Here is a 15470-nt window from a genome sequence, read left to right as displayed (position 1 = left end):
TTCATACATACACCGAAAGAAAATTAATGGCAAAATTCATCAAACTGTACCCGTACATATGAATGGCAGATTCAGTGAACAGCGATATCCAGATAATTGGATATTAACAAAATAATATCTTCGACTAAACATTTGTGGAATACTTTTAATGAAAGCTATTCCTCATTATTGAACATATTGCTGATGATCAAGAGAGACCTAAGAAGAAATAATAGAGATAATTGCTTGGTAATATTATGATTACGGTCAACGTATATTGCATTAGTCAAATGCACTGATAATACAGCAGAAGAAACATTGCATTTTGCATTGCATGCAAAAAAATTAAATTTGAGGTTAGGATTAATACGAGAGTTGTAAGAAAGTAAGTCATAGTTCCAACTCGGAGATAATGTTTTAATCTAAGCAGGGTTAGATCGCCGAAACAATCACATTTGACGATAAAATCCGAGTAAATTCCAGTAACATAGAACCAGCATTACTTTGAATGTAACCGTTAATTGACTTCGATGGCAATTAGCCTAATTTTCCTCAAAACAGGGTTTAAAGAACCCGCCACAACAACAACCAGTACAATTATTAAAGAAGACAGAATACCGTAGAAAGTAAAAGTGAATTTAACTCACTCAAACAATAAAACATATTTGTTGAACGATTTTATCGGCGTAAGTTGTACAAATACACACCTCCAACTCCGCTTCCATCAGCAATCAAAAGCTAAAACACGAATACAATAACATTTGCCACTTAACCCATTGTGATTGTTGGCGTGTGGCAGAAAAGTATACAGCAAAGTTTGTAGACTAACCAAGTTTCGACTGCACTCCAAGAACAACAACAACTACAACAAAAATTAGAATTTCTTAGTATGAAGACTGTGTGCGGTCTCGGCAAAAGTGTTAGGCAAACCGACAAATTTAATGGAGAGCGGTTTATTGTAACATACTATACATATACATTAATAGGCGATAATACCATCTTACATAATATCACGCCACTAAGACACTTGCACTAAGTTGCAAGTTTCATTTTCATATTGTTTTCAATGAAAATAGAAAGTTAGACGGATTCAAATGTGCAGCAACAGACTGATCTAAAAGAATGGTTGGCAGCAATTTGCAAGGAGGAATTCGAGAAACACTTAACTAAATGCTCTGCACGTGTAAATATTTGAAATGAAACCAAAATTAATTGCATATACATAATTGGTTGTAAAACACAAATCCTTAAACTTAGAGCTGCTATAAAGTTAGTTAAAGCTAATTGTTTGCTAGTTTTTTAATGGTATGCAAGATGCTGTGCACTAAAATTTAATTTGAATATGATTTCACAAAAATACGTAAATATATTTTTATTTATCTCTTTTAGGAGTCACACACAAACAAACACTATTTCTGAAAAATTAAAAAAAAAACATTTTTTTTTTCGAAAAAAAATTCTTAAAAAAATATATAAAAAACAATAAATTCTTCAAATTTAATTTAATTTTTTTACTCAAAACACAAGCTGTAATTACCCCTACAATTCCACAAAATTATAAACAGTCAGCATATTATTTTAATATTTCATAATAAACAACAAAAACCAGTTATTATTTCATTGTCGTCACAATCATGGTCAACTGTGAATCACTTTACAATTAACGAGCAACAAAAAAAAAATAAATTACTTGAATTCACTTTCTCCGCACTTTATTTGCCATGACTTTGCATTTGCATTATTACTATAAATATTAGCCTATTTGCTGATGTCATTACAACAACATTAACAAGCTTATCAAGTAAAGCAACACAATACCGCGCTGCGCTTTGCATTCGCAAATTTTATTTTTATTTTTAATTATTTTTCTATACAATTTCGCTTTCATTCGAGATTACCGATTATCTAATAAAAATATACAAATATATGTACATACATATATATTTTTGTGTTTTTATAAAAATATTTTTGTTTTTTTTCCTCGCTATCCGTGTTTGTTTTCCATGTTTTTGATTTACGCTTAATTTCTCAAGATTTGCTGCTAGAGGCATTCTATCGAAAAAGATGAGAATCCAGGTGGGGCTGTTTGATCATAATTGCATACATACATTTGTAATATCCCAGCAGTGAAATGTCAGAGTGGTCAATAAAAATACTAGTTTGGAACTAGTAATGTCTGTTTGAAATCAAAGAAGTCAGAAAATACTGTGATGCGACTAACACTTTCGAACTGAAAGTTGACTAGTTTGAAAAAGTCCTTAGTTGTATTTTAAAATATAAAATGCATTATTTTTTCAATAATTCAACGATTAGTATATTTTATACAAAAATTTTACAATTAAATTGGTTTGACGTTTGCTGTCAATATTGTAGAATCGCGAATGTCAGTTCATTTTTTTAAACCACGTTTGTGTCGCATGCCTGATCTCTATCATTACACTATACGGCAAAATCGAATTTTTTACAGGAGATTGCGACATACTTAAGTAACAAAAATTTCATACTCCGATTTTCGAAGTTAGCCCCCAAAATCGGTTTCAAAGTTCGAAAAAAACTTGTTTAAAATAATAATTCTAAATTACAGGATATAGTTGCTTAATTCAATAGTACATAAAATTTTTCCGCAATAATAAATTTTCTATTTTTTTCGAAGATCAAACTTTGACCCTTCATAGCATCTGTCATATAAGCTTGAGCGAAAAATTGTATGTGCTTACTGGCAATGTTGAAATCTACAATCGATTTCAAGTCTTCAGGAAAACATCGAAAAAATATTGTATTTATGAGTTATAACCCTTTCTTATAAATATGCGACACAGGCCCCTACGTTCCCTTGTTCAACGTACACTCTAACTGACTATCTATCGCTGTAAGCTGAATGAAAGTGAGAGAACATATTTTCTTGAATATTAATTCTTTTGATGACAAAATTGGATGATTTTGATTAAGTTCCCTAAGTCCGCATATTTCGTATTATGCATTTTTTTGTTTGAAAATGTCATCAGCTGATTACTATTTTATCAATAACACCAACCAAATTTCCAGCGTTGACAACAACCAACAAAGTTGTCTACCAGTTTCAATTCGATTTGTATTCTTTTGCATGGTAAATTCATATAAATCAACACTTCAATCGATCAAAGATCGGTTAATTGATGAATTAACTGTGCGAAAATGCTATAGTACGTTTAATTTTCATTTTCTATTAGTCATATTGAATTTTAAATAGATATTATACCGAAATATATGTATTTATGAAACTCATTCATATGTAGAAGAGGATTTAATAAGAATATTTTGCAGTATGAGAATTTTCAGAAACCCGAAAATATTTCATGTCGTTTTAGTTATTAGCGAATTCAGAGAGTCTTCAATTTTCGCGCGAAATGAACCTATCTTAGTTTTATTTTAATTGTTTCATATTTTTTGCTGCATTACCCCTAACTATACTCAGACTACACGTTGTCAAATTAGCTATTAATAAGAGTTTAACTAATTACCAAATTTCCCATTACATCTTTTATCTGCGAAATCGCATTTCTTCCTCCCTTTACATGCATACTACATGCCCATTCTTGTTTACTAGTCCACTCACATGCATCCAAATGACGATCTATTTATGTATATGGCACTCATTAAATGCATAATATATAGTATTTATATTATCATCTGTGCTGTATTTCACACAATTACGCTGTGGCCAAGAGACAACAAACAACAGCAACAGCAGCAATAACACTAACAAACTGTGACAGCAGCGGCGCTAAATGGTGTGGTGCGCTGCATCTGTGCAAGCGCTATGAAGCATGCGAGAGAGACAATTGTTCTAAGCTATTTACTTTTTTGCCCACACCAAGCAAGTGTCCCCCGCCACCCACCACCAACTATTACTGCGCGCAACGCCGCGAAACTTTCGCTTTCATTTACGATTACGATTTTGCATTCGCAGTGGTTGCTGGCGCTGCTGCTGTTGCGGCAATTGAAAGTGACTACGTGAAATCGCATTTTCAATCAGCTGCGTCAGCGTCATGCAATGGCGAGCGGGTGGGAATGAGTGGCGCTTTGTTGCTTTTGCACTTCGCTTGTACAATTAAACAATAATAATAATAATTTTCTTTTGTTTAAGTATATTATTACTTTGTTTTTTTTTACACTTTTTTGTTATTGTTGTTCTTCTTTTAATTTTTCACAACGCAGTGCGGCCGTCGTCGTATGCAAACGTCGTAATAGAATTGTGCTTAGCAAATATTTATTGCACACGCGCTCACTGTACATTTACTATAAAGTATGTATGTGTGTTTGTAAGTAGACGCTGTTGTAGGGGTGTGTGTTCGGACGCCTTTGGGAATCATTTTCATTTTCACTTTCTTTGTTTGAACAGCTGCGCCAACAGCGGACGCGCAGCGCTCGTCGGCAAACACACTGGCGCGCACATACAAAAATACAAATACATATATAGATCGATTGGCGCTTATGTAGACCAGCACGCGTCTGCTTTACAGATAATTTCTTCTTCTTCACCATTTACGTAAATTGTTGCGTTACTTATACGCCGCGGCGCGCAGCGTCAAACACAAGTTGGCAAATATTTTTATGGGCTCTAAGGCAAATAAATACCTAAAAGCTACATTGTGTGCACAAATTAGCATGTGTTGGATGTGCGGCGGGGGAGGCGGAAATGCGAGGCGCAAGGTGCCAAAGAGAGAGATACACAGTTTTAGTAAAGTGAGGGGCAGACATTGGTTATGATTTGATTTTGTTGTTTTTGTTTTCGTTATCTGGTAATAAAAACACTCGACGCATTATGTGCTGCTGCTTCTGCTGATGTAATACACACAGACAAATGCACATAGCACTTTGGAGGAGATAACACACTCGGCTCTATTGTTATTGTTAAGTAACACGCTCGCTCGGTGTTAGAAAATCAATTTGTACGAAATTATGTTTTATGAAATTGGTTGTAAACATTATCATTGAAGTTTCATACTTTCGCATTAAGTTTTTAGCTCGACAAATATACAGAAATTGAGCTTTTTCCACTAATTATTGAACTCGTTGAGTACTTGAAGGAAAAGGGTTGATTTTACAGACGAAAAGTTTTTAAAAATATTTTGCTCACTGAAGTAACCCTATCACAGGTTAGTACTCGAGCTCTTTGAACCATCAAAACGATAGGAATTGAGGGCACTAGAGATTTTTGACTTTATGGAAATGCTCTCGCATAAATCAAATCAATCAAATATAGGTTGAAAAGTTTACTAATATTTTTCAATTAACTGTCAGACCTATATTCATTCAGACCATACCTAAATTCTGTAAATCCCCCTACAAGCTATGTCTTTGAACAGACACCGAGGTGAGAGCTGTTATCTTATCATGCGTAACTGGACGGACAGCCAAAGAGCGCACTTCGTCAAACGGAAATTATATTCCACTTCACAAGGTCATACTGGACAAAAGAACTTTTATCAATTTTTTTTTATGACTGAATTTTTTTTTTGAAAATAAATATTTTAGAAAAATATAAACAACCTGAACATTAACGTCGCTCACTGTACGTACCGACTGCACTGTTTTGTACGCAACAACAATAAATGTTGCGCAATATCTTTCGGAATTCGCACAATATCATGTGCAAATGCACACAATCACATAGTTAATAACAAATAAAGAGCCAACAACAAATTGTGCACAACAGACATAGTGCCAACACTGACATAATACAGACGTACATAGATATGTATGTATTGTACATAAATTGTGCTGACATTAGAAAGTATTTATTTGGAATTTGTAACGTAATCACAGAAGTTGTTCTCAGTACAATGAAAGTTATGAGACTTTTAATTGCTTAGAGTTCTTAGAGTTATGTAAATATTATATTAAAAAAATTAATTTTTGTAATACAGAAAAATTAAAAAAATTTCGAAATTTTAAATTATCAATATTATACAGCACTACTCATCTACAGACATGCATATGTATTTATATACAAATGTATTTGTCTATAAAAAAATATTAGCAGTAGTAGTAGTTTTATCAATTACTGTAAATGCAGTGTATGTCCTTCAACTTTTGAATCGCCGCTTATCGTTTGAAGCAGCGAGTGTGCAGCCAAGTAAACTTTTATAATATTTATATACATGTATATGTACATACATGTATATAAATAAATGTTAGAATTGTAGTTGAAATGTAATATTGATAATTATTTACAATAGTATAAAAATAAAAAAATCATAAATTTTACTTTCAACAACTTTTATTATTGTCTCTTACTAAGAAATAAAGAAGCAGCGCGTTCTCTTAACTATTAATTATGTTTATGCATTATCACCAAATTACTCGCCAATTCTAACTATCTTTACATATGTACATACATAAATAATTAAATAAATATATTTTTTTTTGTTTTGTCATTTCCTTCTCTTTGCTTACACAGCTGTCTGTCATTCGCATTCTGTACTTTACACTTTGCACACATTTTACGCTTTTACTTACAGCTAACCTACTACTTACATAGTTTTTTTTGTTTTTTTTTTGTTCTAATATTTTACCCTTATTCACGCATAAACAGCGCAATCACCTCACCGCACTCGTTATCACCATAAATTTGTACACATGCAGCTAAATATGTGCGTAAAAATAAACAATACTTGAATGAGTGCGTGTGTGTGTGTGTATGTATATTCATACATAGGTGTCTTTGGGAATGTATTTGTTTACGCACAATTTGCGTTGATTGGGTTCATTGAACGCTGCGTGTGAAATAAAACTTTATTTTATTGATAAACATATACGTATGTATGTATGTATACATGTAAGTTAATCTGCAGCGGCATAAGATAAAAGCTATGCGCAGAAAAATAAGCGGTGAAATAAGAATGTGCCGTTATTAAACTTGTTATGTTGCAATATTTTTTAACCACAATAACGACACTTCTCAGTTATGTCAGAATTAGACATGGATTTTTTTCGGAAAGAGAGACATATTTTGTGTTACAACACATATTGTCATACAGTGAATTTGGTTTTCTTTTCAGAAAGAACGACACATTTTGTATTACAACGATATTGGTGAAAAGTAGTTAAATTTTTCGTATTGATTTTTTTCAACAAAAACAACACATTTGACTTATGACGGTAAAATTGAATTATATTTTTCACAAATAACGACACAATTCAAAAGAAAAAGCATTAGTACACTCTATTTGGTCCATTTATGCTCAACATTGTATTTATTATATTACAAGCCACTAGATTTGTTAATAAACTTATGGAAATTTTCTATATTTGCTAAATAAGAGGCAATTGAAAACTTTAAATCGCTCTCCTGAAAAATCGACTTTTTTGAGATGTGACACTATTCAAGTAAATGAGCGATATGTATATATTCAACTGTTTTCATTTTATTAAATTTTTTTTTTCTTTTAAAAATCATGTTTCATGTTCATAGAGTCTCTCTGGTGCATACTTTTTGGGGTTGCAGGAGAATGCAGATTTGAAAGTCTTTTAGTGATATTTGCTTGGTACATAATTCTAATTATGTTTCGGAAATTTGCTTACTGATTTAATAGGAACCTGATTTTTATTATACAATTAATTCAAAAAATTTTTTTAAAAGTCAAAGAACATTTTTCAAAAGTATTATATTGAAATAATCTATCTCCCATTTAATAAGAATTTAATGTGAATTCTATATCATAAAATATATAACAATATTGGGAAAATATTTCTTGAAAAAAATTTACAATTTATTTCAATAAATCCAAATGAATAGACTAATTGTATCAAAGCTTTAAGCTGTTAGGGGCACGGAATGAGACTAGCCATTTTTTATACAATTAAGCTACATAAAATAAATAAGTATGATGATTTCTAATATTCAAAAAAAAAATCCAAATTCATATTTTCACACCCTAAATGTGTTTCAGACTATTAAATACCCTAAAAGTAATATCGCCAAAAATTTTACTTCTTTTACATTTTGTAATTTTGTGTCCAAAAATTTATTTTTCTACAATTTTAAATTACTCTTCTCATCAAGAACATTCTGCAACTATAAATATTACTAGGGCAAGTAAAGTTATCTATACTGTACTACTTCTATTAATAAATATCAATTTCTATATAAAAAGTGTAAGCGGACTTTATCTTGATTTTTTGCAGTTATTCTTACACTTATTTACATACACACATATGTACAAAAAGAACGGCAAAAATCTCTTGCAACTCAATTACATAAATCATTAGCGCGTATTCGCAGCTGAGAAATTATCAATTGTAGATGATACGCGTGTGTATGTTAGCGCGCCCTAAAAGGAGGTCAAACCGCCCATCCGGCCGGCCGCATACCGGTAAAGCGCAAATACTTACATTACATTACACACACACATACATACACAACAACAGCGCTGCTGCTGAGGCGTCCAAATTACGTACGTACGTGCTCACTTGCTCAAATCCATCAATGTGAATGAGTAAAAAACCAAAAAATATGTGAGCAGCAGTGAACACAACAACAAAAACAACGCTAAAGAATGTAACATTATTTATAAAAATAAAGCAACACATAAGAACAATGTTAATTGCCTCCGCGTGATCGCGATCTGCATATGACGCTCTCTAACGTACGAACAGACAGCGACACACACACGCACACACACTTACGCGATTCTCTCTCTCTCTCTATGTTCTTGTAGTAAAAACTTTTTTTAATAATACATACTCGTACGTATGAGCGCATGTAGGCGTTAGCAAAATAAATATAAAACGCACCAACAACAATAACAACTATGAAAATAAGTAAAGCATATAGTCAGCAGCTGTTGTAGGAATGAAGTGCGAATACCAAAACAAACAAAACGTCAAAGAACTTTTTCGCAAACTGTCGGACGGCGCGCTTGTCCTACTGTACGCCACCATTTACACGCCGCGCAAGGCAAGCGCCAAGGCGTTGACGCCGGCATCGTCACCTACCAACGCTGCGGCGTGCAGTGACAGCGCTTGCGCTGCCACCACCGACGTAGGCGCCACTTTAATTATTATTTATTTGCTGTTCTGTTGCTTTGGCAGAACGCTTGAGAGCGCAGCGCCGCGCCACGAAGCATCGCTTGTAACGTGGAGCTTTTGCGCTTTGTGCAAAAATCTGATTTTGCCTTTTGCGTTTACGTCGACGTTTACGCCGTCATTATGACTTTGCTTGCGTTGTGTTTAGTATATTTCTCGCTACATTGTTTGTTATTGTTGTTCGTATTTTGTGTACTTTAGATAAGTTTTAGTGTGGCTACTTGTTGGGCATATTTATTTACGGTGATTACGACAATGTAGTTAGTAGCAACCCTTGAGTGCCTTTTGCAAACGTCCGAACGTGTTTGGGTGGCTGTGTACATTTTTCGCATATTCGCTCTTGAATTGGTGTGGGTGAGGGAGCCGGGCAGGAAGTGGTGTGCGACGCGAATAAAATGTGCATACATTAGCTAGCGCACAAGTTAATCACTTGTATACATTGAGCTTAAATTGAGGTACAGTGGATTACGTTGGAGTGCAGCAAACACAAAAAAGCGAGAGTTACGTAATTACTAAGGCTGCCGAATAATGGAAATGTAATCATTAAATTTCAATAAATTTTTTGCATTTAAAACAATCGATGGCTGGTATCGAAGAATATTGCAAATGTATTTTATTACATACAGTTCGCTCACCAATTACTTTTTAAATTATTTTAATGCACTCAGTATTTTATGGGAAATTTCATTATCGTTAGACATTCCCGAAATTGTAGTTTCCCAGAATTTATGTTATTCCTAAAACATATTTTTCTGGACTTGATAAGAATCATCTTGATTAGGCGTTTAAATTTATTTTCTAAGAATTAATTAACGAATTGTAACATCGTTAGGGTTTTTCAAAATGTGTTTCATATGAAAATGTTTAATAATTATTTGCTCCAACCAACAAAGTTCAATGATTACTTTTTCCGTTATCAAATAAATTTGTATATTATAGCTAAATTGCAATTTGGTATTTCTATATTTGATTTGTCAAACATTGAAGAGTGCCAAATCAAATAAACAGCATTAAATGTTTTTACTCCAATTGGTTTATGTATATTTTTTAAAATAGTGTCAAAGTTTGATCTTCGAAAAAAGAAATAATTTATATATGGAAAAATACTGGACCCCTTAAAACTTCTGTCATATAAGCTTGAAGAGTTTTATATACCATGTAATTAAGAAGTAGATTTATATTTTATCTATACTGTAGATGTTTAGTAGCTATATCCTGTAATTAATAATAATTTTTTTAAAAAGTCCTTTTTTCGAACTTTGAATTCCAATATTTTGATTTTGAAGGCTATCTTCGAAGATCATAGAATAAAAATATTCTTACTTATAATACTCAACCGAGTGTTGTACTGTATTCCATAATCCGCCCACCAAATGTAGTCGTATCTTATTTGTCTGGACTTTTTAAACACGATAAATGGTGGTATATATTTAATTTTCAATACCACACCACCACCGGGTCCCAATATACGACATCAGATATCTTCACAATAAAAAATACGACCTTAAATTTCCTCAAGGATATGAGTTTATATTGGGCATTTTAATATGAGTAATAATATGAAGACTTACAACGCCAATAGCAGCACATTTTGTTCCAAATTAGGTATAGTACTGATACATTCAAATCTAGATTAAAATTCCTCAAATTACTATTTTTTCGTAAGTCTTTATATATCCACCAAATCTGGTATGAAATATTAAAAAAAGAAACAAAAACATTATTACTATATCATTTTCGAATATCATTATGTCTTGTTCGACCGCCTTGAGCTGCGTTATGTTTTGCTAGTTTTTCCCAAAATAATAAATACATAAACCTAACCATCGTTTCTCCACTTTATTATTTTATATTCTATACGAACCTGTTGCCCCTTGCATATGTACATAGAATTTCAATTCGTTATATTCAATTTTTTATTTCTATTCTAACTAAAGACATAATTTAATTGTCGCCGCGTCTTCGTTTTCGCATTCACTTGCCATTTGCTCAGCTACAGACAAACAAACATACAAGCATATGCATACATACATATATTTAAGTGCAAAACATCCGAACCAATTGACTTTCACTTTCGTTTGACGATCGATTGAGCGGCCAATGTCGATTGCTGTCGGTATTCGCCGGCGAATGAAGTAATTATTGAATTAATAGTCGCTGTCTGTTTATTGTTGCTGTTGTTGTTACTACTATTATTGCCTTTGACGTTACACTGATTGTTTGGTTGGCTTTGCATATGCACAGGCACACACACACACACATACATATGTATCAACAACGGCGTATGGGTAGCAAATCAGAAATCTTTATTTATTATGATTTGTTATTGTTTGTCTAGCATAGCATGTTACCTCATAGTAAGCGCAGACGTTCTTACGTTACGTGCGCACATACAGGCACACATACACATGCATTATGTTTGTTCACAGTCGTGGCAGTATACATACTTATAATCATTTGTTGTTTTTACTGTGTTTGTTTAGCGAAAGCGAATTTTTTCGCCCGTTACTCGGGAGATTTGCTATCATTATAATATACGGTTGTGTACAATAAATAATCGCGTGACTTTTTATTTTATTTTTATTTTTTTGTTTTGTGATTGCATTCGTACTTTTAGGCGACATTGTTGCTACACACAAAAAATTTAAATGATTACATGTTGCTCTTTCGGCAGAAATGTCAAGGTTACTACAGTTTCCGGTATGAATAATGATGTAGTAATTTTAGCACATTGCTTTTGTCAGTTGAAGGTAAATTTGCAAATTATAATGGAAACATAATTTTAGCAATTGTAAAAAATTACATAGTGTACGAAAAAAAATTAAATCCCAGAAATAGTTTTGTTTTTGCGAATTGGAAATTATCATTTCCGGTATATGCAATTGAACCCTAACTCGAATCATCATTCCACATTCACACATTTAACCCATTAAAGGATAGGATCAGAGCCAAATTTAAAAAAATGTTAAGCTAAATAAAGACAGACAGAAAGACACCTTGAAATTAATTCATCTTTTAATTTTGATAATTTTTGTATACATACATATGTATGTCACCCTGTGTCTTTTTTTATTCTTTCAAAGAGGCTATAAACTCTGCAATGTTGTTGAAACACATATACGACAATACTATTTTTTTTTTATTCTGTAAGATATTATAGTTTGTATGGAAACAGATTTTAATCATATATGTAGACTTTGAAAAGAAACACTAAGTTATCTAACTAATATAAATATAAATTTCAGCTGCAAAAATTTTACAAATTATTTCAGTATTTGAATTTCTGATTAGGTATGATATAGCGCTGCTGAACATTTCTGTTAACAAAAAAAACATATTTTAATTCAACACTTGTTTTTTTTTAATTCGCAGATATCACACTGACCAAGGAGCTATGGACCAGCAATTCTGTCTACGCTGGAACAATCATCCGACGAACTTAACTGGCGTGCTAACCTCGTTGCTGCAGAGGGAGGCACTATGTGATGTGACGCTGGCATGTGACGGTGAGACAGTCAAGGTAAGCTGCTATTAATGAGAGAACATTAATGTAAGTGAGAATACTAACATTAATTTGTTTACTTCCACCAACACAGGCGCATCAAACCATACTATCAGCATGCAGCCCATATTTCGAGACAATTTTCCTGCAAAACCGCCATCCACATCCTATCATCTATTTAAAAGATGTCAGATACTCAGAAATGCGCTCCCTGCTCGACTTCATGTACAAAGGCGAAGTCAATGTCGGTCAGAGTTCGCTGCCGATGTTCCTCAAAACAGCCGAGAGTCTACAGGTAAGCAAAGAGTAAAATTACACTCTCACATGTGAGCAAATTAATTTATGAGAGTCTTTCCGTAGGTTCGTGGTCTAACGGACAACAACAACCTCAACTATCGCACGGAACACCGCGATTCGCCCATATCCTCGCCCACCGGTCGTACACCGTATAGTAGCGGTGGACTCGGAGGTGGCGGCAGCGGCGGTAGCGAATGTGAACCACGCGAACGCGAACAACAGTTACGTGGCCGCGCCACCGAACGCGATATGCGCGACGAAATGCATTCACATCGCAGCAGCAGCAGTTTGAGCGAACGCAATGCTGCCGCCGCTGCCGCGGCTGCTGCAGCAGCAGCTGCCACTGCCAATGTGGGCAGTGTGAGTGCCAGTTTACAGTCCGCTGCAGCAGCTCTGGGTTTGGGAGAACGTTCACCCATCACAGCGGCCGCAATGGCTGCTGCGGTGGCGGCTGCAGCTACACGCAGTGCCAGCGCCGATCCGAATACAGCCTGTTCTGGCGGCAGTGTCAGCGGTGGTGGTGGCATATTGAATAGTCGCAACAGTGATGCGAATAGTGAGCGCAGTGTTAGTGGTGGCGGTGGTGCTGGCAATGGGGGCAGTAGTGGTGATCGCAGCAGCAGCATTGGTCGCGAACGCGCCGATAGTCGTGATGAACTCATGCAGCTAGACTATAGTAACAAGGATAACAGAGATCGTGATAGAGAGATGTCCACCACGCCGGTGGAGCATCTAGGTAGTAATAAGCGAAGACGTAAGAACTCATCCAACTGTGATAATTCGTTGACCTCGACGCATAACGCAAATGTACAGGACAGGCACTACACTCAGGATTCTCAGGTGAGTCGGCAATCAAAACAGGATTAATGAAAAGCACATTCTTCGGTAGAAATATTCAACTGCTATTTATATACTATTTCACTATCAATTAATTAATTTCCAATTGTCTCCTCTGTGTCTGACGTTGTTAGACTTCTATGACGAAAATAACTACATTCTTTGTACCGTTAACGAACATTTGCCTTATCAGCGTCTATTATTCTTGTATACCATACATTCAAAATATTATCAAAGGAAGTACGCAAAAGAAATAAAGAGTTCTTCTTATCAATTTCGCACACGCGTTTCTCATGAAAGTGTTTTTTTCCCAAAAAGTGAAAAATTCTTGATAAAAGTAGATTCATGTTAATATAAAAACGACTAAGAACTAAATTGCAACCCCGATTAAGCTTAATAAAGAGGTTTTGAGTGGGCTTCTTATTATATTAGTTGAAAGAAATTTTAAAATGTGTCTTAAGATAAGAATTGTAGGCTTTGAAAATATTAGAGCCTCTTCTTAATTTTTAAATTCTCTGGAAATTGTAACTTATAGTATGTTTACATATGAAAATAATCTCGTTCTTAGCTCGTTCAATAATCTAATCGTTTACATAGAGCCAAATGAGATTATCAATTGTCAAATGTGTTGCATTTGTTGTTGTATTACACATATTTCTCTCGCTGTCGGCCATTGTTGTTTACATTTTCGTTTGACATTTCTCCTTTTCTTCGCAAAATTATCGATAATCCTAGGAATAACACCGAAAATCTAGTTGTATAAAACGAGATAATTTTATAATCTCGGATTATCCAGAGAGCAATTTTGTAGGGGAAATCACGTTTCTTAATTACAGATTATCGAGTTAAGCTCGTAAATGGAGATAATCTCGTTATATGTAAACATAGTATTAATTAGCTTCCGGGGTTGCCAACTATGAAAAAAGAAATACTTATAACACATATTATAAAAAGTGTTCACACATAAGGCGTCTAAGAAAGCCTTTCAGAACATATTCCAGAGATCTGACACATTATTTTATACAGGAAGTAAAGTGAAACAACCAACGCATAATAGTTAGACATTTCAGAAACTAGTCCATGGATATATGTTTTGTCGATTGACCATAATAACCAAAGACATTTCCAAGCCGATCGTATAAGAATTCGAATCTCCATAAAGCTTATATTTAACGTTGAAGTGCAACAATTTATATTAGCATAGCTTAAATGAATCCCCAGAACCCTTCAAAAATTTCACAAAACACCTTTCTTGCTCAAATTTTCACAGGCATCCTCACGCAGCAATTTCAAATCGAGTCCCGTGCCAAAAACTGGCAGCACATCCGAATCGGAGGATGCCATCATCACAGGTGTGGGCGAACGGCGCGATTCACCGCTATCCGTCAGTCAATTGAGTATCAGTGGTGGCGGTCTAGGTGGCGTGGGTAGCGGTAGTGTTAGTGCGATTCCCAGTAGTATTGGTCTCAGTCATGCGCTTAGTATTAAACAAGAATTAATTGAAGCACAACAACAACAGCTGCAACAACAACGTGAGACTCATGTACCTTTGCCAACCGAATACTTGCCGGTGAGTAGTCAATACAATGAATTTAAAATATAATATATAAATGAGCTAGCATAGAACTGTAAGATTCATAAAACAGTTTAAAATATGTAATTTGTGTTATTTCGTGTCCATCGTGTAGATAAGAAAATGTTTATAAACATGTTGCTGATTGAAGAAATATAATATAACTTTTTCTTTTTTATTTTACGTTAAGAGTAAAGTCTTGTATAATTTAAG

The 15470-nt window shown here is 34.1% G+C and overlaps 1 protein-coding gene across 10 annotated transcripts in view; it reads left to right on the top strand.

Moving 5' to 3' along the window:
- Positions 1-15470, top strand: part of LOC105216802 (sex determination protein fruitless) — a 185995-nt gene that overhangs the window by 139425 nt on the left and 31100 nt on the right. For all 10 annotated transcript variants that reach the window (XM_011191472.3, XM_011191471.3, XM_054236147.1 and 7 more), the window contains 4 exons: positions 12421-12568; positions 12645-12845; positions 12911-13687; positions 14955-15254. In XM_011191472.3, the coding sequence (XP_011189774.1) occupies positions 12443-12568; positions 12645-12845; positions 12911-13687; positions 14955-15254 (1404 nt within the window). In that variant the 5' untranslated portion in view covers positions 12421-12442. The remainder of the gene's footprint in view (positions 1-12420; positions 12569-12644; positions 12846-12910; positions 13688-14954; positions 15255-15470) is intronic.

This window comes from Zeugodacus cucurbitae, chromosome 2, assembly GCF_028554725.1.
Source record: "Zeugodacus cucurbitae isolate PBARC_wt_2022May chromosome 2, idZeuCucr1.2, whole genome shotgun sequence".
In the NCBI taxonomy this organism is placed as follows: Eukaryota; Metazoa; Arthropoda; class Insecta; order Diptera; family Tephritidae; genus Zeugodacus; species Zeugodacus cucurbitae.
This window is presented reverse-complemented; position numbering and strand designations above follow the sequence as displayed.